The sequence below is a fragment of the Leucoraja erinacea genome, chromosome 16, assembly GCF_028641065.1.
Source record: "Leucoraja erinacea ecotype New England chromosome 16, Leri_hhj_1, whole genome shotgun sequence".
NCBI classification, from domain to species: Eukaryota; Metazoa; Chordata; class Chondrichthyes; order Rajiformes; family Rajidae; genus Leucoraja; species Leucoraja erinaceus.
The window spans coordinates 24,595,262-24,618,006 of record NC_073392.1 but is presented as its reverse complement, the minus strand read 5'-3'; the positions used below and the strand labels follow the sequence as shown (position 1 = coordinate 24,618,006).

The following is a 22,745-nucleotide window of genomic DNA, read 5'->3' as shown; positions in this document are numbered from 1 at the left end:
ACGCCGGCCATCGATCACCCGTCCACACTAGTTCCATGTTATCACACTTTCTCATCCACTCCCTACACACCAGGGACAATTTACAGAAGCCAATTCACCTGCAAACCTGCACGTCTTTGGGATGCGGGAGGGAACTGGAGCACCCGGAGGAAACCCTCGCGGTCACAGGTGCAAACTCCACACACACACAGATCAGATCCGAGATCAGGATCAAACCTGGGTCTCTGGCGCTGTGAGGCAGCGGCTGTACCGACTGTGTCACAGTTGAGGCCACCAGTCCAGAGCTGGAACCAAGACACCACTGTCATTGATCCCCCCCCCAGTGAGAACAAGAGTGGTGGTGTCTGGAATGAGCTGCCAGAGGAGGAACTTGAGGCAGGGACAACCACAGCGTTTAAGAAACATTTAGACAGGTACAGGGATGTGAGCCAAACGCGGGCAGGTGGGAGTAGTGTAGATGGGGCAAGTTGGGCCGAAGGGCCTTTTCTGTGCTGTGTGGCTCTAGGCAAGTGGCTTGCGGTAGTTCAGCAAGGCTGTAACTTGGGAGGGCAGAGTGTGTTGCTGGAAACCTCGTAATCTCCATTCCTTCATCACTGTGAATCTCAGACCCGTTTGCAGTCAAGGATGAACGGTCCAGGTGTTGGGCAGGCAGGTGACCTGTCTCCGTGTGTGACCTGGTGACCTGTCTCCGTGTGTGACCTGGTGACCTGTCTCCGTGTGTGACCTGTCTCCGTGTGTGACCTGGTGACCTGTCTCTGTGTGTGACCTGTCTCCGTGTGTGACCTGGTGACCTGTCTCCGTGTGTGACCTGGCTCCGTGTGTGACCTGTCCCCGTGTGTGACCTGGTGACCTGTCTCCGTGTGTGATCTGGTGACCTGCCTCCGCCACTCACCCTCTGTGCATGTGCCAGGCAGAGCTGGTGTTTCAGCCGGCCCACGCCCGCCCCTGTCTGTCTCACATCCAGCCCGCTGTCTCTGTGCCCTACAAGTCTGCACTGGTCCTTCAGCGGCAAGACAATGGCTGCCCCTGAGAAAGCCCGTTCCTGAAATATCTCGGGAAGATAAACACAGAGACTTGGCAGGAGAGGGAGAATAGGTTTGTTGAAAGCCTGCGTTTGTCAAAGTGGAGAACAAAACACAAAGGGATTCACGGGTCAGGTAGGGGCTGTGTGGGAGGGACAAACAGCGCTTCTTCCCCTCCGCTGATGGAGAACACCTGCATTAAACATCAGGCAGTCCCAGCGTGTGGTCCCGTTGCGAATCCCTTTGATTCTAATCGTCTCTGGGGTGGAGCAGTGGTAGAGTTGCTGCCTTACAGCGCCAGAGACCGGGGTTCAATCCTGCCAACAGGTGCTGTCTGTACAGAGTTTGCACATTCCCCCTGTGACCATGTGGGTTTGTGGGAGTGCTCTGGTTTCCTTCCACAAGGCAAAGATGTGCGGGTTTCTAGGTTAATTGGCCATTGTCCGTAGTGTTTAGGATAGTGCTAGTGTACAAGTGGTCGCTTGTTGGCGTGGACTCGGTGCGCCGAAGAGCCTATTTCTATGCTGTTTCTCTAAAAACTAAGAACGATCCTGACCTGAAATGTCACCTATCCATGTTTTCCAAAGATGCTGCCTGACCTGCTGAGTTACTCCAGCATTTTGTGTCTTTTTTTGTAACCCAGCACCTGCAGTTCCTTGTATTGCATCTCTCTGATTGCACCCCGTCCCACGCGGCCACTGTAAGGCCTCTGTTCCATTCCGCCAGTTTCTCCCCCTCCATCGCACTGCCCCGACCTCACCAACCTCTCGTAGTGACATTGTGCCGTTAATAGCCAGCTGCTCACAGCCTGGTGGAGTGTGGGAGGTTGATGTTACTCTGAGGATTTCTCTGGATTTCTCCCGCACAGGTTTATTGACCAGGCGGGCGAATTGTAGACATAAGGAACTGCAGATGCTGGTTTACACACAGGGCACACAGTAACTCAGCACAGATGACATCTATAGATCAGGATCTGAAGAATGGCCCCGACCCGAAAAATGTCACCTCACCATGTTCTCCATGGGATGTCAGGACTGTCTTATGAAGAAAGACTGGATAGACTTGGTTTATACTCTCTAGAATTTAGGGGATTGAGAGGGGATCTTATAGAAACTTACAAAATTCTTAAGGGGTTGGACAGGCTAGATGCAGGAAGATTGTTCCCGATGTTAGGGAAGTCCAGGACAAGGGGTCACATCTTAAGGATAAGGGGGAAATCCTTTAAAACCGAGATAAGAAGAACTTTTTTCACACAGAGAGTGGTGAATCTCTGGAACTCTCTGCCACAGAGAGTAGTTGAGGCCAGTTCATTGGCTATATTTAAGAGGGAGTTAGATGTGGCCCTTGTGGCTAAGGGGATCAGGGGGTATGGAGAGAAGGCAGGTACGGGATACTGAGCTGGATGATCAGCCATGATCTTATTGAATGGCGGTGCAGGCTCGAAGGGCCGAATGGCCTACTCCTGCACCTAATTTCAATGTTTCTATGTTTCTCCAGAGATGCTGCCTGATTTGTTGAGTTGCTCCAGCACTTTGTGTTCGTTGTATCCTGAGTGGCACAATGGTGCAGTGCCAGAGACCCGGGTTTGGTCCTGACCACGGGTGTTGTCTGTGTGGAGTTTGCACGTTCTCCCTGTGACCACGTGGGTTTCCTCTGGGTGATCTGATTCCCTCCCACATCCAAAAGATGTGCAGGTTTGTAGGTGAATTGGCATTGGTAAAATTGTAAATCGGCCCAAGTGTGTGGGACAGTGCTAGTGCACGGGGTGATTGCTGGTCGGCATGGGCACAGTGGGCCAGCGGGCAGTTTCCGTGCTGTATCGCTAAACACAAAATGAAGGGGGCAGACAGAGGGGAGAGATGAGGTGACAGTAATGGCGGGATTGTCTCTGTATGTGTTGCAGGGACTGAAGAAATGCTTCCAGTGTGACTCACGGGCACCGTACAACCCAGACACCAGCAGTTCCAGTCACCGGGTGGAGAATGTCATCTACCTCAGCGACCGGACCGGGGAGATGACCTGGTGGCAGTCCGAGAATGGTGAGTGGCAGGCGGCACAACCTGTGGGCACAGGGCAATGCCAGCTGTGGCTCTGAGCTAATGCCCCGGTGCTGAGGCTGGCTTGGTCCCAGAGCAAGCTCACACATGCATGGGGCAAATTCGCTTTTTGAGAGTCCTGCACCAGCACTCCCAAGTTCCTTTCCACCTCTGATTTCTGGATTCTCTCTCCATTCAGAAAATAATCGACGCCTTTATTCTTATTACCAAAATGCATGACTCTGCACTTTGCTGTACTGAATTTCATCTGCCACTTCTCTGCCCACCCTCCTAACCTGTCCAAGTCCTTCTGCAGAGTCCTTGCTTCCTCTACACTGCCTGCCCCTCCACCTATCTTAGCATCATCGCAAAACCGGGCCACAAAGCCTTCAATCCCCTTATCAAAACCATTAATATACAACGTGAAGAGTAGCGGCCCCAGCACCGACTCCTGCGGAACTCCACTCGTCGCTGGCAGCCAACCTGAAAAAGCGCCTTTTATTACAACTCTTTGTTCTTTAAAAACATCCCAATCCTCTGGCCTCCCACTGATCTTTGCAATGTTGTCCTTGACTTCCCTTGTCAGTCACGGCCGTCTTATTCTCCCCCTGGAATCTTTCTTCCTCTTTGGTATGAAATGACCCAGCACCTTCCGAATTATCCGCGGAAATTCCTGCCATTGTTGCTCTGCCATCATTCCTACTAAAGCCTTTCTTGATGCAACTTGGGCGCTATACCCTGGCTACTGTTTGGGGGCCTGTAAATAACTTCCATTAGAGTCTTTTTACACTTGCAGTTATTCACCTCTTCCCACAGGGACTCTACACCTTCTCATCCTATGTCACCCTTTGCTAAGGACTGAATTTCATTCCTTACCAGCAAGGCTACTCCACGCCCTCTGCCCGCCTGTCTGGCCTTGCGATAGGATGTGTAGCCTTGAATATTTAGCTGTCAGTTCTGATCCTCTTGTAGCCACGTCTCCGTAATACCTACAACATCATACCCACCAAGTTCCAACTGTGCTACAAGCTCATCCACTTTGTTCCTTGTGCTGCGTGCATTCAAATACAATACCTTCAATTCGGTGACCACCCCTCCTCTCACAACCATCCCAATTGTACCCGAACTTGCTCTACTCTCCCTTTTTAAACGTTCTGTCCTGTTATTGCTGAAGGTTTCCGTGATCCTTCCTGTACTCTCTTTCCCATGAACTCCATGCATAAGCTTCCATGTTGTTGTCCCCCCCCCCCCCCACCCCCCACTATTCAGTTTAAGCCCACCCGTGTAACACTAGGACACCTGCCTGAAGGTGCAACCCTTTTGTACAGATCATCCCTGCCCCAGAAGAGATCCCAGTGGTCGAGATCTAATTCCCTGCCCCCTGCACCACCTCCTCAGCCACACATTCAGCTCCCCTATCTCTCTGTTCCCACCCTCACTGGCACGAGGTACTGGAAGCAAACCAGAGATAACTATCCTGGAGGTCCAGCTTTTCAGCCTCCCACCTAATTCTCTATACTCGTGTTGGGGAACCTCCTTCCTCCTCTTACCTATGCCGTTTGTGCCTACGTCCACAACTACTTCCGGCTGCTCCCGTTGCCTCTCGAGGATGTCCTGCAGTCGGTCTGTGATGTCTTGGACCCTGGCACCGAAGAGGCCACACTCCATCCTTGAGTCTCACCTGTGGCCGCAGAATCTCCTCTCCGCACCCCTGACTATGGAGTCACCCACCACCATGGCTCTGCTTGACGTCGGTCACTCTGGTTGAGCCTGGAAGTGTTGTCAGCCCCGACAGCTCCCAAGAGGGTGTACCTCTTGTCAAGAGGATTCTATACACCTCTATACAATCACCCCTCTGCCCCCCTGCCTCTCCCTGTAGCTCATGCCCTCAAGTCCCGGCAACATCCTTGTAAATCGGGATGCAAGGAACTGCAGATGACTGTTTGCAAATATCGACAAAGTGCTGGAGTAACTCAGCGGGTCAGGCAGCATCTCTGGAGATCAGGGAAGAGTCTCGACACGAAACGTCACCTATCCACGTTCTCTAGAGATGCAGCCCAAACCGCTGAGTTACTTCAGCACTTTTTGTCTTGTTTTGTAAAGCAGCACCTGCAGTTCCTTGTATCCACATGTTATTCAGTAAATTGGAAATCCAGCCAGAAACTATTTACCGATTGTGTTTTAGAAATTAAAAAGCAGCAAATGCTGCAAGGTCCCAATATTGTCATGGAATATTTATTTTCAAACGAGTTATTAGCACACGCTCAGAGACGTACCCTCACTCCCTATACCTTGCAATGCATCTGGATTGCACAGTTTGCAGTTTTGTGGCAATTTTCCGCTCAGCAGCGGCTATTGTTAGAGGTGATACATGATCGGCAGCGTGGGATTCCAAGCCCCAGTTTTGTTTGCTGGCAGGCACTGTGGGCTGGGTGTTACCTGACACCTGTTGGTGCCGAGTTACTGTCGTGCCTTGTCTTGTCCCCGCACAGGTAAGGAGAAGGTGAGCATTCAGCTCGACCTGGAGGCCGAGTTCCACTTCACTCACCTCATCATAAAGTTCAAGGTGAGTGTGAGGGCAGAGAAGGTTGGAGGTGGTTAGAGTTTAGAGATACAGCATGGGACAAGGCCCTTCGGCCCACCGGGTCCGCACCGACCGACAATCACCCGTTCACACATCCACTCCCTACACGCTTGCGATAATTTACAGAGGGCCGATGAACCGACAAACCCGCACGTCTTTGGGATGTGGGAGGAAACCGGAGCACCCGGAGAAAACCCATGTGGTCACAGGGAGAACGTGCAAACTCCACACAGATAGCACCTGAGGTCAGGATTGAACCCGGATCTCTGGCGCTGTGCGGCAGTGGCTCTACCCGCTGTGCCACTGTGCCGCCTGCAAGGTGGTCCAGAAGGTGATGCCAGCTGCCCTGGGCACTCTGACCCATCCCGTCTACATTGGCCTCATCCTCCCAGACACCCACTGCCAGCAAGTCTGTTCCTTGGAGAATTCACGGAGACATAGAGTGGGGAAACCAAGAAATGTGGAAAGAAGGAACTGCAGGTGTTGGTTTACCAAAATGGAGGGGAAACTCATCGGGCCAGGCAGCATCTCATGATTATATTCACTTTATCCGTGCCCCTCATTGTTTTGTACACCTCAACAAGGTCACCCCTCAGCCTCCGACGCTCCAAAGAAAATAGCCCCAGCCGATCCAACCTCTCCCTGTAACTCAAGCCCACAAACCCAGGTAACATCCTGGTGAATCTCTCCTGCCCCCTTTCCAATGTAACAATAGTCGAGGGTTGAGCTGCAAACTAAAGCACATTCTCCTGGTTCAACGGCAGCCACTCCCCCGGGATTACTGCTGCCAACTTGGCTCCACTTCCCAGTCATGTGCTCCGAGTCTTGAGTGGGAACAGTCTGGATTCTTTGATCAGAAGCGTTTCCCAGGTTGGCCACAAGCCCACAGTCTCAGAGGCTCTCGATTAGTAACCATGGAGACCTGGGCAGTAGGTGGCCGGGCCTTGGTCAGCCAAAGCATAGACCCACGGGTCAATGGTGATCAGCCATCCCGCTTGGCCGACCCCCCCCCCCCACCTTGTCCAAGAGCAGCTTCTGATTGATCATCGTGCCAACCCCCATCCCTCATTTACAACCTCACTGATTCGATTAGCAGGACCAGGCAGCATTGTAAGGCCAAAGTCCCATGTCACAGTCACAGAGCTGTACAGAGCAGACACAGGCCCTTCGGCCCACCTTGTCCTTGCCGACCAAATTGGCATACTGGGGTAGTCCCATTTGCATGCATTTGGCCCATAATCCCATCCGTGCTGTATGTTTTCTTACAGCTCATACCCTCTGATGCAGGCAGCCTCCATATAAACATCCTCTGCACCCTATACAAGGTGTCCACACCATCCTGGGATGGGACCACAGGCAGATGAAAGCAGCAACAGTGGTCACATTTAATTTCAGGTTTATTATTGTCAAGGTTACCGAGTTACAGTGAAAGGCTTTGTTTCGCATGCTATCCAAACACATCAGACATACCATGCATATAATAACCATATAACGATATAACCATATAACAATTACAGCATGGAAACAGGCCATCTCGACCCTTCTAGTCCGTGCCGAACACATAATCTCCCCTAGTCCCATATACCTGCGCTCAGACCATAACCCTCCATTCCCTTCCCATCCATATAACTATCCAATTTATTTTTAAATGATAAAAACGAACCTGCCTCCACCGCCTTCACTGGAAGCTCATTCCACACAGCTACCACTCTCTGAGTAAAGAAGTTCCCCCTCATGTTACCCCTAAACTTCAGTCCCTTAATTCTCATGTCATGTCCCCTTGTTTGAATCTTCCCTACTCTCAGTGGGAAAAGCTTTTCCACGTCAACTCTGTCTATCCCTCTCATCATTTTAAAACCTCTATCAAGTCCCCCCCCCTTAACCTTCTACGCTCCAAAGAATAAAGCCCTAACTTGTTCAACCTTTCTCTGTAACTTAGTTGCTGAAACCCAGGCAACATTCTAGTAAATCTCCTCTGTACTCTCTCTATTTTGTTGACATCCTTCCTATAAATACAATCCATCCAAATTCAAGTACAACAGGTAGAGCAAAGGGGAAGATACAGAGTGTAGAATATAGTTCTCAGCATTGTAGCGCACCAGATCCAGAGACAAAGTCCAATGTCCGCAATGGGGTAGAGGTGAATCGGACAGCACCCTGGCTTATGGAAGGACCGTTCAGAAGCTCGATAACAGAGGGGAAGAAGCTGTTCCTGAGTCTGGTGATGCGCACTTTGAAGCTTCTGTACCTTCTGCCGGATGGGAGCGGGGAGAGGAGAAGGAATAACCGGGATGGGACAAGTCTTTGAGGATGTTGGCTGCTTTCTCGAGGCAGCGTGAAGTGTAGATGTCCAGTACAGTATCGCCGTACCCAAGCACATCCCCAATTAGCAAAGTGACCAGAAATAGTCTATTGATCCCGCATGCAAGAGGCGCCATGTTTTGGCGCGATTATCAAAGTCCAGCCCATGCTCTAGCTCTTGAGAGCGGACCCCGACCCAGGCTGCTGCAGGGCCTCCAGCCATCACCTTCCTTGGTGTTGACTGTGGGGAGTCTGTGTCTGTGTGATGGGCTGGACCACATGTGATGGGCTGGACCACATCCACAATCTCTGCCATTTCTTGCGCTCTTGGGCAGCGCTGTTCCCAAACCGAGTGCGATGCATCCCGATCGCATGCATTGTACGCTGCATCTGTAGACGTTTCTGGCTGCGTTGTGCAAGGGGCGCGCCGCCGTTGACCGTGTCCCACCGCCTGCTATTCTGCCCGCCAGACGTTCCGGCCGGCAGCCATGTACATCGAGAGGTCCGCGGACTTTGGCCGCTCTTGGAATGCGTATCGCTACTTTGCCTTCAACTGCACCCTCTCCTTCCCCAACATCCCCACTGGGCCACTGAGGAGAATCGACGACACCATCTGTGAGCACCGCTACTCAGACATCGAGCCGTCCACACTGGGAGAGGTGGGTGAGGGGGAGTAGTGGGGGTGGGTGAGGGGGGTGGGGTGGGGTGGGGGGGTGGGGGTGGGGGGGGGGGGTGGAGTGGGGGAGGTGGGCGATGAGGGAGGTGGGGGGGTGAAAGGGTGGGGAGTGGACATGGTCCCCGGACAGGGAGGGCCGTCGTGATGAGGGAGGGGGGGGGGGAGGTCCGGGGAGTCTCCCTCTCACCCCCAGTGCCCCAGCTCCCCCTCCCCCCCCCCCAGCTCCCCCCCCCCGTCCCCCACCTCTCCCCCCCCCAAACCTCTTCCCCCCCCCCGACACCTCTTCCCCCCCACACCTCCCCCCCCCCCCCCCCCCCCCCTCACACCTCTCCCCTCTCCTCCTCTCCACCATCCCCGCCTTTCTGCAGAGTCCCTGCTTTCTCTACACCTCCTACCCCTCCACCTATTTTCATATCTCCACAAACGTTGCCACTATGCCGTCAATCACCTCGTCCAAATCATGAATATACAACGTGAAGAGTAGCGGCCCCAGCACCGAGCCCGGCCCAACCAGAAAAAGCCCCCTTTATTGCCACTCTTTGCATTTGCCGTCCAGCCAACCTGATGTCCATGCTAGTAACTGCCCTTTCATTCCGTGGCCTCTCATCTTCCTGAGCAGTGTGGCACCGTGTGGCAACTTATCAAAGGCTTTCTGAAAATCTAAACATCTGCTGACTCTCCTTTGTCTGTCATGCTATTTACTTCTTCAAAGAATTCCAGCAAATTTGTCAAGCAAGACTTCCCCTTCACAAAGCCACACTCTTCCTGCCTCTTCACAAAGCCTCACCCTCCCTCTCCCCCTTCTCTCCCCCCCCCCTCTTCCCCCCCCTCTTCTCCCCCCCCCCCTCTTCTCCCCCCCTTCTCGCCCCCTTTCTCGCCCCCCCACTCCTCATTCTCCTCCCCCCCTTCCCACTCCTCCCCCCTCTACTCCCCCCCCCCTCCCTCCCCCACTCCTCCACCCCCTCCCCCCCCCCCACTCCTCTCCCACTCCTCGCCCCCCCCCCCCCCACTCCTCACCCCCCCCCCCCCCCACTCCTCTCCCCTCTCCCCTCCCCCCCCCCCTTCCCACCGCTCCCACCGCTCCACCTTCCTCTCCACCTCCCCCCGGGTCAGTATCTGCCCTTCATGAACACCACCAGTAGTGGGCTGTGGGTGTAGCCGGTTGCCTGGGGCTGTGGCAGGGAGTTGCTGGTGAGATGGGTTGCTGGTCCCCACCGGGTCTGCCCCCAGAGGGGTGTGACGGAGTGTGCAGGCGGTGGGTGTGCATGTGCGGAGCGGTTCCCGCTGGGTTTACACTGCCGGCTCGGCAACATCTCGGCAGCGGACCTGAGCGTCAGTGTCTCCATTGATCACACGGTTCCCTCCCGCAGGTTATTTATAAAGTGCTGGACCCGGCGGTGAAAGTGGACGATCCCTACAGCCTGCAGATTCAAGGTGACCGCCCCGTCACTGGGCTCCTGTCCCCAGGGGTCAGGCTCACACCCTGTCAGCACACACACCCTGGCACCCACTGTGGGCTGGACCTCTGGATGGGTGGGGGGCAGGGGTGGGACAGTACATCAGGAGGGGGGGTGGGGGCAGACGGGAGGGGGGGGGGGGGGGAGAACAGGGGGGGGGGGGGGGTGGGGGGGGATGGCAGGATGAACGAAATTTCCGGAGTTCAGGCTGGGATTGGCTGCGGTCAGCCTGCTTTGGAATGGCCATGGTTGGGTTGGGCTGGGTTTGGATTGGCTACACTTGGGTAACGATTGGATTGGCTGCAGTTGGGTTGGCCGCCGTTGGGTTTTGATTGGTTGTGGTTGGGTTTTGATTGGTTGTGGTTGGACTGGGTTTTGATTGGCTGTGGTTGGACTGGGTTTTGATTGGCTGTGGTTGGGTTTTGATTGGCTGTGGTTGGATTTTTGATTGGCTGTGGTTGGGTTGGGTTTTGATTGGCTGTGGTTGGGTTGGGTTGGATCAACCATGATTGGGTCACGTTGCTTTGGATTGGCCATGGTTGGATCTTGTCCTAGCTTTCAATCCGGGCAGGTCTATCATGTCCGCCCAATGTACCAAGTCACTCCCACATCTTCTCCTCAAGAACAGCACAGGAACAGGCCCTTCAGCCCAAAGTATCCATGCCCAACATGATACCAAGTTAAACTAATCTCCTCCTCCTGCATGTGATCCATATCCCTGCATAAACATGAGCCTATCTAAAAGCCTCTTTAACATCACTATCGTATCTGCCTCCACCACCATCCCTGTCAGCGTGTTCCAGGCATCAAGTCAAATTGAATCTTTAACGCATAGTAGTAGACTGTGCTCGGTGTGGATAAAGGGGACTAGTCTAGATAAGTACAGTGAATCCCAGAACTGTACAGTAGGAAGCAGACCCTTCAGCCCATCTTATCCATGCCAACCAAGTTGGCACACTGGGCTAGTCCCATTTGCTCCATCTTCCTCTACACCCTTCTTATCCGTCTGTTATATATCTGTTCAAATGTCTTTTAAAAGCCATCATTGTATCTGCTTCTATAGCTTCCTCTGGCAGCTCGTTCCAGATACAGACTACCCTCTGAGTGAAATCCCTCTTAAATCTCTCCCCTCTCACCTTAAGCCTGTTCCCTTTAGTTTTAGAATCCTCTACCCTGGGGAAAGACTGTGAGCATTCACTTTATCCGTGCCCCTCGTGATCTTGTACACCTCAGCCTCGTACACTCCAGAGAACAAAGTCCCAGCCTCTCCAACCTCTCCCTGTAACTCAAGCCCGCAAGCCCAGGTAACACCTGGTGAACAGTGACCCCTGCAATCCCCAGGCACTGCTGGTGGGGATCAGGGGGGGGGGGGGGGGGGGGGGGGGGGGGTGCAGGCCCAAGGCATGGACTGAGTGAGCAGTGCAAGGTTTTCACCGACCCACCATCTTAGTAGAGTTTATTGTCACGTGTGCCGAGGTACAGTGAAAAGCCTTTGTTGCTCTCTAATGGGTGAGAGGCTGGTTCAGTTGCCTGATAACAGCGGGGAAGAAACTGTCCCTGAATCTGGAGGTGTGTGCTTTCACACTTCTGTACCTCTTGCCTGATGGGAGAGGGGAGGAGGGAGTGACCGGGGTCAGACTGGTCCTGGATTGTGCTGGTGACCTTGCCAAGGCAGCGTGAGGTGTCGATGGAGGGGAGGTTGGTTTGCGTGATGGTCTGGGCTGCGTTCACAACTCTCTGCATTTCCTGCGGCCTTGGGTCGAGCTGCCTGGTAACGTTCCCTCTCACCGTAGACCGGCTGAGGATCACCAATTTGAAGATCCACTTCACCAAGCTGCACACTCTGGGGGACAATCTGTTGGACGGGCGGCCGGTGGTCCTAAAGAAGTATTACTACGCCATCTACGAGCTGGTGGTGCGCGGGAGCTGCTTCTGTTACGGCCACGCCTCGGAGTGTTCCCCCGTGGCGGGCGACCAAGGCAACGTGCCGGGAATGGTAAGATCCCTACAAACCTCGCCGTTCACCCACTCACAATGTCACCTGGACTTGCGGGCCTCAGTTACACAGAGAGGTTGGTAGGCTGCAACTTGGTTATAGTCACAGAGTCAGAAGGTGTGAAAACAGGCCCTTCGGCCCAACCTGCCCGTGCCAAGCAACGCGTTCCATCTTCACTAGTCCCACCTGCCCATGTTTGGCCCATATCCCTCTAAACCTATCCTAGCCATTGTTCTTTGGAGCAAAGGAGGCTGATCTTATTGAGGTGTACAAGATCATGAGGGGCACGGATAAAATGAACGCTCACAGTCTTTTTCCCAGGGGAGGGGATTCTAAAACTAGAAGGTTGACCCAAAAAGCTGAAGTAACTCAGTGGGTCAGGCAGCATCCCTGGAGAGAAGGAATGGGTGACCTTTTGGGTCAAGACCCTTCTTCAGACCGATCCTAAAACTAGTGGGCACAGGCTTAAAGTGAGAAGGGAGAGATTTAAGGGGGACAACTTTTCCACTGGGTAGTCCGTTTCTGGAACAAGCTGCCAGAAGCGGGTACAATTATGTCTTTTAAAAGACATTTGGACAGATATATGGATAGGAAGGGTTCAGAGGGATTTGGGATAAATGCAGGCAAATGGGACTAGCCCAGAATGCCAACTTGGTAAGCACAGACAAGGTGGGCCGAAGGGCCTGTTTTCATCATAGAGCTCTTTGACTATGAGTGGCATAGATATGGTAGACAGTCAGAAGCTTTTCCTAGGGTGGAATGTCAAAGACTGGGAGGCCGAGCTTTAAGGTGAGACAGGCAAAATATAAAGGAGATGTGCGGGGCAAGTTGGAGGGTGGAGGGTCCCTGGAACGAGCTGCCGGAGTGGTGGTGGTGGAGGCAGATATGATAGTGGTGTTTAAGATTTTAAATATGAACATAGATATGCAGGGGAAGGAAGGATAACTTGGCAACATGTTCAGCACGGACATTGTGGGCCGAAGGGCCTTTTCCTGTGCTGTACTGTTCTGTGCTCCCACTGAAGTTTGCCGTGACCATTGATCCATCTCTTCACTTTCCCTCCGCAGATCCAGGGCCGGTGCATCTGCAAACACAACACACAGGGGTTAAACTGTGAACAGTGCCGGGACTTTCATCATGAGTTGCCCTGGAGACCAGCCAGGGCTGATCACCCACACACCTGCAAAGGTTGGCTATTTACCAGGGAACCCCATCTCCCTCCTCTTGATAACACCCCCCCCCCTCCCCTTACACTCTGTCTCTCATTCTGTCTCTCCCACACTCCCTCTCTCTGTTTCCATCAGCATCTATCTCTGTTTCTCTCACACTCCCTCTCTCTTCCTCTGTCTCTCTCCTTCTGTCTCTGTCTCTCTCCCTCTGTCTCCCCTCCCTCTGTCTCCCCTCCCTCTCTCTCTCCCTCCTCTCTCTGTCTCCCCCCCTCTCTGTCTCCCCTGCCTCTCGTGTCTCCCCCCCTCTCCTCTCTGTCCCCCCCCCCCTCTGTCTCCCCCTCCCTCTGTCTCCCCCCTCTGTCTCTCTCTGTCTCCCCCTCTCTCTGTCTCCCCCCCCCCTCCATCTCTCTCTCCCCCCATCTCTGTCTCCCCTCCATCTCTGTCTCCCCCCCTCTGTCTCCTCCCCCCCTCTCTCTCTCCCCCCCCCTCCCTGCCTCCCCCCCTCTCTGTCTCCCCCCCCGTCTCCCCCCCCTCTCTCTTCCCCCCCTCTCTGTCTCCCCCCTCTCTGTCTCCCCCCCCCCTCTCTGTCTCTTCCCCCCTCTCTCTGTCTCCCCCCCCTCTCTCTGTCTCCCCCCCCCCTCTGTGTGTCTCTCTGTCTCCCCCCCCCCCTCTCTCTCTCTCTGTCCCCCCCCCTCTCTGTCCCCCCCCCTCTCTGTCTCCCCCCCCTCTCTCTGTCTCCCCCCTCTCTCTGTCCCTCTCTCTGTCTCTGTCTGTCTGTCTGTCTGTCTCTCTCTCTCTCTGTCCCCTCTCTCTGTCTCCCCCCCTCTCTCCCTGTCTGCCTCTCACTCTGTATCTCTCTCCCACTCTCTCTCTCTTCCTCGATCTCTCATTCTCTCTCTCTGTCTCTCTCTTTCACTCTCTCCCTCTCTCTGTCTCCCCCCCCTCTCTCTCCCCCCCCCCCCCCCCCCCCCTCTCTGTCTCCCCCCCTCTCTCCCCACCTCTCTCTCTGTCTCCCCCCCCCCTCTCTCTCTTTCCTCACCTCTTCTCCCTCTCTGCCTCTCTCCCCCCCCCCCTCTCTCTGTCTCCCTTACCTCTCTTTCTCTCTCCCCTTCTCTCTTCCCCTCCTCATTCTCTCTCTCCCCTCTCTTTCCCTCCCCCTCTCTCTGTCTCCCCCCCCTCTCTGTCTCCTTCCCTCTCTCTCTCCCCCCCCCCCTCCCCCCCCTGTCTCCCCCCCCCCTCTCTCTGTCTCTCCCCCCCTCTCTCTGTCTCCCCCCCCCTCTGTGTCTCCCCCCCCCTCTCTGTCTCCCCCCCCTCTCCGTGGCCTGTGCCACCTGGGACGGTGCCTGACACTATGCCTCTCTCCACCAGTGTGTGACTGTAACAAGCACTCTACGCGCTGCCACTTCGACATGGCGGTGTACAGGGCGACGGGGAATGCCAGAGGCGGCGTGTGCGAGGACTGTCTCCACAACACCATGGGCAAGAACTGCGAGCTGTGCCGCCCGTACTACTACCGAAACCCAGCGGCAGACATCCGCTCCCACAACGTCTGCATCCGTGAGCAACACATACACCGTCCGGTACCAATGCCCAGCAACCGCGTACAACGTGGCTGGCACGGTGGCGCAGTGGGTAGAGCCGCTGCCTCACAGCGCCAGAAACACGGCTTCAATCCTGACTACGGGTGCTGTCTGTGTGGAGTTTGCACGTTCTCCCTGCGATCGCGTGGGTTTTTCTCCGGGTGCTCTGGTTTCCTCCCACATGCCAAAGATGTGCGGGTTTGTAGGTTAATTGGCCTCAGAAAATTGTCCCTAGTGTGTAGGATAGTGCTAGTATACAGGGTGGTCGCTGGTTGGGCTGAAGGGCCGAAGTTTCCATGTTGTATCTCTAAAGTCTAAAGAGTACATGAGTTGGAACATCAAGATATATGATACAAGTCGTTGGTGAGACCACACTTGGAGCATCGTGTGCAGTTCTGGTCACCCAGCTATAGGAAAGATGTCATTGAAGGGGAGCACAGTGGTGCAACAATAGCCCGGGTTCGATCCTGACCTAGGGTGCTGTCTGGATGCAGTTTGTACATTCTCCCCGTGACCACGTGGGTCTTCTCCCGTTTCCTCCCACACTCCAAAGACGTGCAGGTTTGTAAGTTCATTGGCTTCAGTAAAATTGTAAATTGTCCCTAGTGTGTAGGATAGTGCTAGTGTACGGGGTGATCGCTGGTCGGCGCGGACTTGATGGGTCGAAGGGCCCGTTTCCACCCTGTATCTCTAAAGTTGGAAAGGGTGCAGAAGAGATTCACCAGGACGTTACCTCGGCTCATGGGCTTGAGTTACTGGGAGAGGTTCGATAGGCTGGGACCTTGTTCTCTGGAGCGTTGGAGGCTGAGGGGTGAACTTATTGAGGTGTACAAGACCATGAGGGGCACGGATAAAGTGAACGCTCACAGTACTTTTTCCAGGGTAGAGAATTCCAAAACTAGGGGGCACAGGCTTAAGTTGAGAGGGGAGAGGTTTCAGTGGGACTTTACAACAGAGGATGTCCTCAGTAGTGGACAGCACAGTGCCTTAATCACTTCATATCTTCCTGGATTGGGGCAGATGATACAAGCTTATGTGGACAACTGGTGTCACCCCACTGACCCTGTCACAGAGGCATACAGGACAGAAACGGGCCCTTCAGCCCACCTTGTCCATGCCGACCAAGTTGGCATACCGGACGAGTCGAGTTTGGCCCATATCCCTCTAAATCCTTCCTATCCACATATCTGTCCAAAAGTCGTCTAAAAGCCATAATTGTGTCCACTTCTGTAGCTTCCTCTGGCAGCTCGTTCCAGAGACGGACTAACCTCTGAGTGAAAACAGTTGCCCCTGACCTCCCTCTTAAATCTCTCCCATCTCATCTTAATCCTGTGCCCTCTAGTTTTAGAATCCTCTACCGTGGGGGAAAGACTGTGAGTGTTCACTTTATCCGTGCCCCTCGTGATCTTGCACACCTCGATAAGGTCACCCCGTCAGCCTGCGGAGTGGCCTGTGTGTTGCCTCACCCCTCCCCCCCCCCCTTCCCCTGTCTCCCCACAGCCTGTGACTGTGACCCTGTGGGCTCGCTGGAGGGAGGGGTGTGTGATGGTGATACTGACCTGGACTACGGCAGCATTGGCGGTCAGTGCCGCTGCAAGGACAATGTGCAGGGAGCGCGCTGTGACCGCTGCAAGGATGGCTACTATGGTCTGAGCCTGGGCAACCCGCTGGGCTGCCAAGGTAGGTGAAATCATACTTCATTGTCACGTGTAGGTATGGTTTAGTTTAGTTCTGTTTAGCTTATTGTCACATGCATGTACCGAGGTACAGTGAGAAGCGTTTTGTTGCATGCTAACCAGTCAGCGGAAAGACAATACGTGATTACAGTCAAGCCATCCACAGTGTACAGATACAGGATAAAGGGAACAACATTTAATGAACGCAAGATAAAATCCAGTAACGTCTGATTAAAGATGGTCCAAGGGTCTCCAATCAGGTAGATGGGAGGTCAGGACCGCTCTCTAGTGGGTGAGAGGATGGTTCAGTTGCCCAATAACAGCTGGGAAGAATCTGTAGCTGAATGTGAAGGTGTGTGTTTTCACACTTCTGTACCCCTTGCCTGATGGGAGAGGGGAGACGAGGGAGTGACCGGGGTGAGACTGGTCCTTGATTGTGCTGCTGGCCTTGCCGAGGCAGCGTGACGTGTAGAATAATCGAGGACAAGTCGCACCCCGGCCCATGTCATGGAACCCATTGTTTTATATACAATCTACACAAAGAGTCGCCACCTTTCTGGCTCCAACACAGTTATGTAAGTTCTTAGTACAGTCTTGTCTTCTCGCAGAGGCAAGCAAGCTGGGTCCCTCGTTCTCACTGGCCCCACACAGGGTCGTTCGGCTCTGGGGCACAAGGTGGCCCATGCGCCCTGTGTACTCCACAGACCCCTCCCTGACCCCATCTGTTTACTCTCTGACCCTCTGTGGGTGGGTGGGAGACAGGAGGAGGGAGAGTTGGGATGGCGGAGGGAAGGGGGGGGGGGGGATGGAGGGGTGGGGGCGTTGTGTGGGTGAGGGAGAGGAGGGTAGACGGGAGGCAGGGTGCTGGGAGAGGGGGTCGGACACACCTCTCCTGGGGCCCCGCTCCCTGGGGTGAGACCTATGGTGGGTCACTGTCCCTCTTCTCCCCCCCCCCCCCCCCCCCCCCCCAGCCTGTCGCTGTGACCCCCGGGGGCTGTCGATGATCGGTTCCTCCTGTGACCCCGTCAGTGGCGACTGCGTCTGCAAGAGATACGTGACTGGTCGTTACTGTGACACCTGCCTGGTGAGTGGGGGCTGGGCCGGGGGAGGGGGGGGGGAAGTTGGGGGAAGAGGGGAGAGTGGGAGGGGGGGTGAGTTGGGGGGGGTGGGGGTGAAGTTGGGGGGGGTGAAGTTTATGGGGGGGGGTGGGGTTGAAGTTGGGGGGGGGGGGTGAAGTTGGGGGGGGGGTGAAGTTGGTGGGGGGGGTTGAAGTTGGGGGGGGGGGGGAGTTGGGGGAGGGGAAGTTGGGGGAGTGGGGGGAAGTTGGGGGGGGTGGGAAGTTGGGGGGGTGTGATTGGGGGAGGGGGGTGAAGTGGGGGGGGGGGTGACGTGAAGTTGGGGGGGGGGGGTGAAGTTGGGGGGAGGGGGGTGAAGTTGGGGGAAGGGGGGGTGAAGTTGGGGGGGGGTGAAGTGGGGGGGGTGCCAGACCTTGGGGAGGGGGGAAGGGGGGGGGGTGGGGGTGAAGTTGAAGTTGGGGGTGAGGGGGGTGAAGTTTGGGGGAGGGGGTGAAGTTGGGGGGGGGTGAAGTTGGGGGAGGGGGGTGAAGTTGGTGGGGGGGGGGGGAAATCGGTGAAGTGGAAGTGGGGGAAGGGGGGGGTGTGAAGTTGGGGGGGGGTTGAAGTTGGGGGTGGGAATGGGTGAAGGGTGGGTGGGGAGGGGGGTTGAAGTTGGGGGCGGGGTGAAGTTGGGGGGGGGGTGAAGTGGGGGGGGGGGGGGGTGAAAGTTGGGGGAGGGGGGGGTGACCGTGGGGGGGGGGGGTGAAGTTGGGGGAGGGGGGTGAAGTTGGGGGGGGGGGGGGTGGTTGGGAGGGGGGTGAAGTTGGGGGGGAGGGGGGGTGTGAAGTTTGAGGTTGGGGTGAAGTTTGGCTGTGAAGTGGGGGGGGGTGAAGTTGGGGGGGGGGGTGAAGTGGGGGGGGGTGAAGTGAGGGGGGGGGGGGTGAATGTTGGTTGATGGGGTGAAGTTGGGGGGGGGTGAAGTTCTGGGGGGGAAGGAGTGGGTGAAGTGAAGTTGGGTGGAGTGGGGGGGGGAAAGTTGGGGGGGGGGGAAGTTGGGGGGGGGTTGAAGGTGAAGTTGGGGGGGGTTGTGTGTGGGAGGGAAGTTGGGGGGGGTGTGCCTGAAGTTGGGGATTGTGGGGGTGAAGTGGGGGGGGTGTGAGTTGTGGGGGGTGATGTGAGTTGGTGGTGGAAGGGTGTTGAAGTTGGGGGGGGGGAAGTTGGGGGGGGGTGGTGTGGTTGACAGAATTGTGGGGGGGGTGATTGGAGGAGTGAAGAATGGGGGGTGAAAGTTGTTGGTTTGAATGAAGGGGGGGTTGGTGGGATGAGGGGGGTGTGGGGGGGGGTGGGCCCTGATGGACTCTGGGGGGGGGGGTGAAGTTGGGGGGGGGGGGGGTGAAGCCAGGGGGGGGGGGGTGAAGTTGGGGGGGGGGTGAAGTGGGGGTGAGGGGTGAAGTGGGGGGGTGGGTGAAGTTGGGGGACACCTCGTGGTGAAGATTGGGGGGGGGTGGAAGTTGGGGGGGGGTCCCCTTCTCCCCTGTTGGGGGGGGGGGGGGAAGTTGAAGGGGGGGGGGGGATTGGGGGAGGAGGGGGAGGAAGTTGGGGGGGGGGGGGGACTGAGTCTGCAAGATATCCGTGAAGGGGGGGGGTGAAGGTGAAGTTGGGGGGGGTGAAGTTGGGGGGGGGGTGGAGGGGGGGGTGAAGTTGGGGGGGGGGGTGAAGTTGGGGGGGGGGGTGAAGTTGGGGGCGGGGGGTGAAAGTTGGGGGAGGGGTGGTGAAGTTGGTGAAGTTGGGGAGGGGTGGGGGGGAGGGGGTGAAGTTGGGGGGGGGGTGAAGTTGGGGGGGGGGGTGAAGTTGAAGTTGGGGGGGGGGTGAAGTTGGGGGGGGGGGAAGGTGGTTGGGGGGGTGAAGTTGGGGGGGGGGTGAAGTTGGGGGGGGGGGGGGGTGGTGGGGGTGAAGTTGGGGGGGGGGGGGTGAAGTTGGGGGGGGTGAAGTTGGGGGGGGGGGAAGTTGGGGGGGGGGTGAAGTTGGGGGAGGGGGGTGAAGTTGGGGGGGGGTGAAGTTGGGGGGGGGAAGTGGGAGGGGGGGTGAAGTTGGGGGAGGGGGGTGAAGTTGGGGGAGGGGGTGAAGTTGGGGGGGGAAGGTTGGGGTGGGGAAGTTGGGGGGGGGGTGAAGTTGGGGGGGGGGGTGAAGTTGGGGGGGGTGAAGTTGGGGGGGGGTGAAGTTGGGGGGGGGGAGGTGAAGTTGGGGGGGGGGGTGAAAGTTGGGGGGGGGGGGTGAAGTTGGGGGGGGGTGAAGTTGGGGGGGGCGGGGAGTGGGGGGGGGAAGAAGGGGGGAGGGTGGAGGGCGAGGATTGGGGGAGGTGGGGAGGGGGTGTGTGTTACCAGGACTGCAGGAGGGTGAGTGGTGGGAAGAGGAGAGAGTGTCCGTGGTGGTGTGGGTGGGGGGGGGGGGGGGTTTCGGTGGGTGGGGAGAGTCGGTGATGAGGGAGAGAATGTCGGTGGGGGGGGGGGAATTCAGTGTATGTACACATAAGTGAGTGTGTATGCCTCTGATGAGTGTGTGCATGTGTGTACATGCTCAAGTGTGCATGCTCGTGAACACTGAACCGTACAGCACAGGGTCAGGCCCTTCGGCCCACAATGTCCATGCCATTAAACTAATCTCTGCCTGCACCTGATCCATAGTAACCCATTCGCTGTATATCCATGTGTCTATCCAAAAGCCTCTTAAACACAACTATCATATCTGCCTCCACCACCACCACCCCTGGCAGCACGTTCCAGGCACCCACCACCCTCTGTATTAAAAAAAAATTGGCCCACACATCTCCTTCAAACTTTGCCCCTTAAACCTATGCCTTCTAGTGTTTGACCTTTCCACCCTGGGGAAAATATTCTGAATGTCTACCCTATCTGTGCCTTTATACACTTCTATCAGGTCTCCCCTGTGTTCCAGAGAAAACAATCCAAGTCTGTCCAACCTCTCTCTGTAGCTGAAACCCTCTAATCCAGGCAGCATTCTGGTAAACGTTCTCTGCACCCTCTCCAAAGCCACCCCATCCTTCCTGTAATGGGGGCAATGCTCCAAATGCGTGTGGTGTGTGTGAGCATGTGACTGAGTGCGTGTATGTGAGTGTGACTCTATGTGTATGTGCGTGTGTATGCGTAAATGTGTATTTGCATGTGGGAGTGTGTGTATGTGGGAGTTTGCATGCGTGTGTGTGTGAGAGTGTATGTGTGTGCGTGAGGGAGTGCATGTGTGTATGTGTGCGAGAGTGCATGTGTGTGGGAGTGTGTGCGTGTAGGAGTGCTTGTGGGATTGTGTCTGTGTGTGTGTGTGTGTGAGAGTGTGTGCGTGTGTGTGCGAGAGTGTGTGTGCGAGAGTGTGTGCCCCTGGTGTACTGACCTCTGCCCCTCTGTCCCCCCCACAGCCTAAGTATTGGGGCCTGGGCAACGACCTGGGAGGCTGTCGTCCCTGCGACTGTGACTTCGGGGGCTCGTCCAGTGACAGGTACCGACCCCTGACCCTGCCGGGCAGCCCTGACCCCTGCCCCAGTGTTCAAGAGCCTGATGGTTGTTGGGAAGAAGCTGCTCCTGAACCTGGAGGTCACAGTTTTCAGGCTCCTGTACCGTCTTCCTGGTAGTATCAGCAAGATAAGAGCATGGCCAGGGTGGTGTGGGTCTGTACTGATGCCGGCTGCATTGTTGAGGCAGCGCCTACTGTAGATCCCTTTGATGGTGGGGAGGTCAGTACCTGTGATGGACCCTCTCTCTCTCTCTCTACTCGAGCATAGCCAGCATTGGTCGGTGGGGTCGTTAGGGGTTCAGCAGGACTGGCGGAGGTCAGAGGCTCAGCAGGTTTCAGAGAGTCAGTGAGAGTCGGTGGGGGGTCAGGTATCGGTGGGGGTCAGGGATCACTGTGGTTCAGTGGTCGGGCTGATGCTTTCTCTCTCCCTACAGGTGTGAGGGGTCGGCAGGCAGTGGGTTGGTAGGGGTCGGTGGGGATCAGGGGTCACCAAGGTTCAGGGGTCGGGCTGACCTCACTCTCCCCCCCCCCCCCCAACAGGTGTGAGGCGGTGAGTGGGCAGTGGGGTTGGTGGGGGGGGGTGGGGTCAGGGTGCAGGCTGACCTCTCTCTCTCTCTCTCCCCGCAGGTGTGAGGGGGTGAGTGGGCAGTGTGACTGCCACCCCTACATGTCCGGCCGGCAGTGCCAGCAGGTGGAGCCTGGCTACTACTGCATGCCCCTTGACCTGTTCACCTACGAGGGCGAGGAAGCCAAGCCTCGCTCACCCTCCGACCCACTGCCCGTGAGTAGCCCACCAATACCTGCCCACGACGCACAACACCGGGGCTCTTAAATCATTAGTTAGGGGTCATCATTAGTGATAGCAGAATTAGGCCATTCAGCCCATCACGTCTACTCCGCCATTCAATCATGGCTGATCTATCTCTCCCTCCTAACCCCATTCTCCTGCCTTCTCCCCATAACCTCCCAAACATTAATTTTGAATGTTTAAATCTCTCTCCAGTCAAATCATCCCGTACATGAGTACAATCAAACTGTACACAAGTACAACAGGCAATGTGGAATATAGTGGTACAGCATTATATTTACTGAGAAAGAGCAGATTAAAAGCGTGTAGGTGTCACAATGAGGTAGGTTGGAAGACTGGGCCTAACCCTGGCTTATGGGGGCACCACTGTTGCAGTTTAGTTTTATTGTCACCTCTACCGAGGTCCATTGATGGAAACGCTTTTGATGCGTTCTATCCAGACAGCGGAAAGACTATATATGATTACAATCAAACCATTTACAGTGTACAGATACATGATAAGGGAATAACGTTTAGTCTAAAGTAGACCCAGCAAAGTGCTAACAAGGATAGTCTGACGGTCACCAATGAGGTACATAGTAGTTCAGGACTGCTCTCTGGTAGTGGATTGCTTTAGAGATACAGCATGGAATCAGGCCTTTCGGCCCACCGAGCCCGCACAGACCATCCATCACACACCACACTAGTTCTATCCTGCACAAAAGGGACAGTTTAGAATTTTCCCAAACCTAATTAACCTACAAACCTGTATGTCTTTGGAATGTGGAAGAAAACCGGAGCACCCGGAGAAAACCCACGTGGTCACAAGGAGGATGTACAAACTCCATACAGACAGCACCCATAGTCTGGATCGAACCTGG

At 55.7% G+C, this 22,745-nt stretch overlaps 1 protein-coding gene across 1 annotated transcript in view; it reads left to right on the top strand.

Annotated features, from left to right (window-relative positions):
- Window positions 1–22,745, top strand: part of lamb2l (laminin, beta 2-like) — a 64,107-nt gene that overhangs the window by 17,669 nt on the left and 23,693 nt on the right. Inside the window, 11 exon segments of the mRNA XM_055647914.1 lie at window positions 2,926–3,061; window positions 5,551–5,624; window positions 8,414–8,602; window positions 9,990–10,053; window positions 11,870–12,072; window positions 13,140–13,260; window positions 14,610–14,798; window positions 16,322–16,501; window positions 17,469–17,581; window positions 20,983–21,062; window positions 21,705–21,858. Of these exon segments, the coding sequence (XP_055503889.1) occupies window positions 2,926–3,061; window positions 5,551–5,624; window positions 8,414–8,602; window positions 9,990–10,053; window positions 11,870–12,072; window positions 13,140–13,260; window positions 14,610–14,798; window positions 16,322–16,501; window positions 17,469–17,581; window positions 20,983–21,062; window positions 21,705–21,858 (1,503 nt within the window).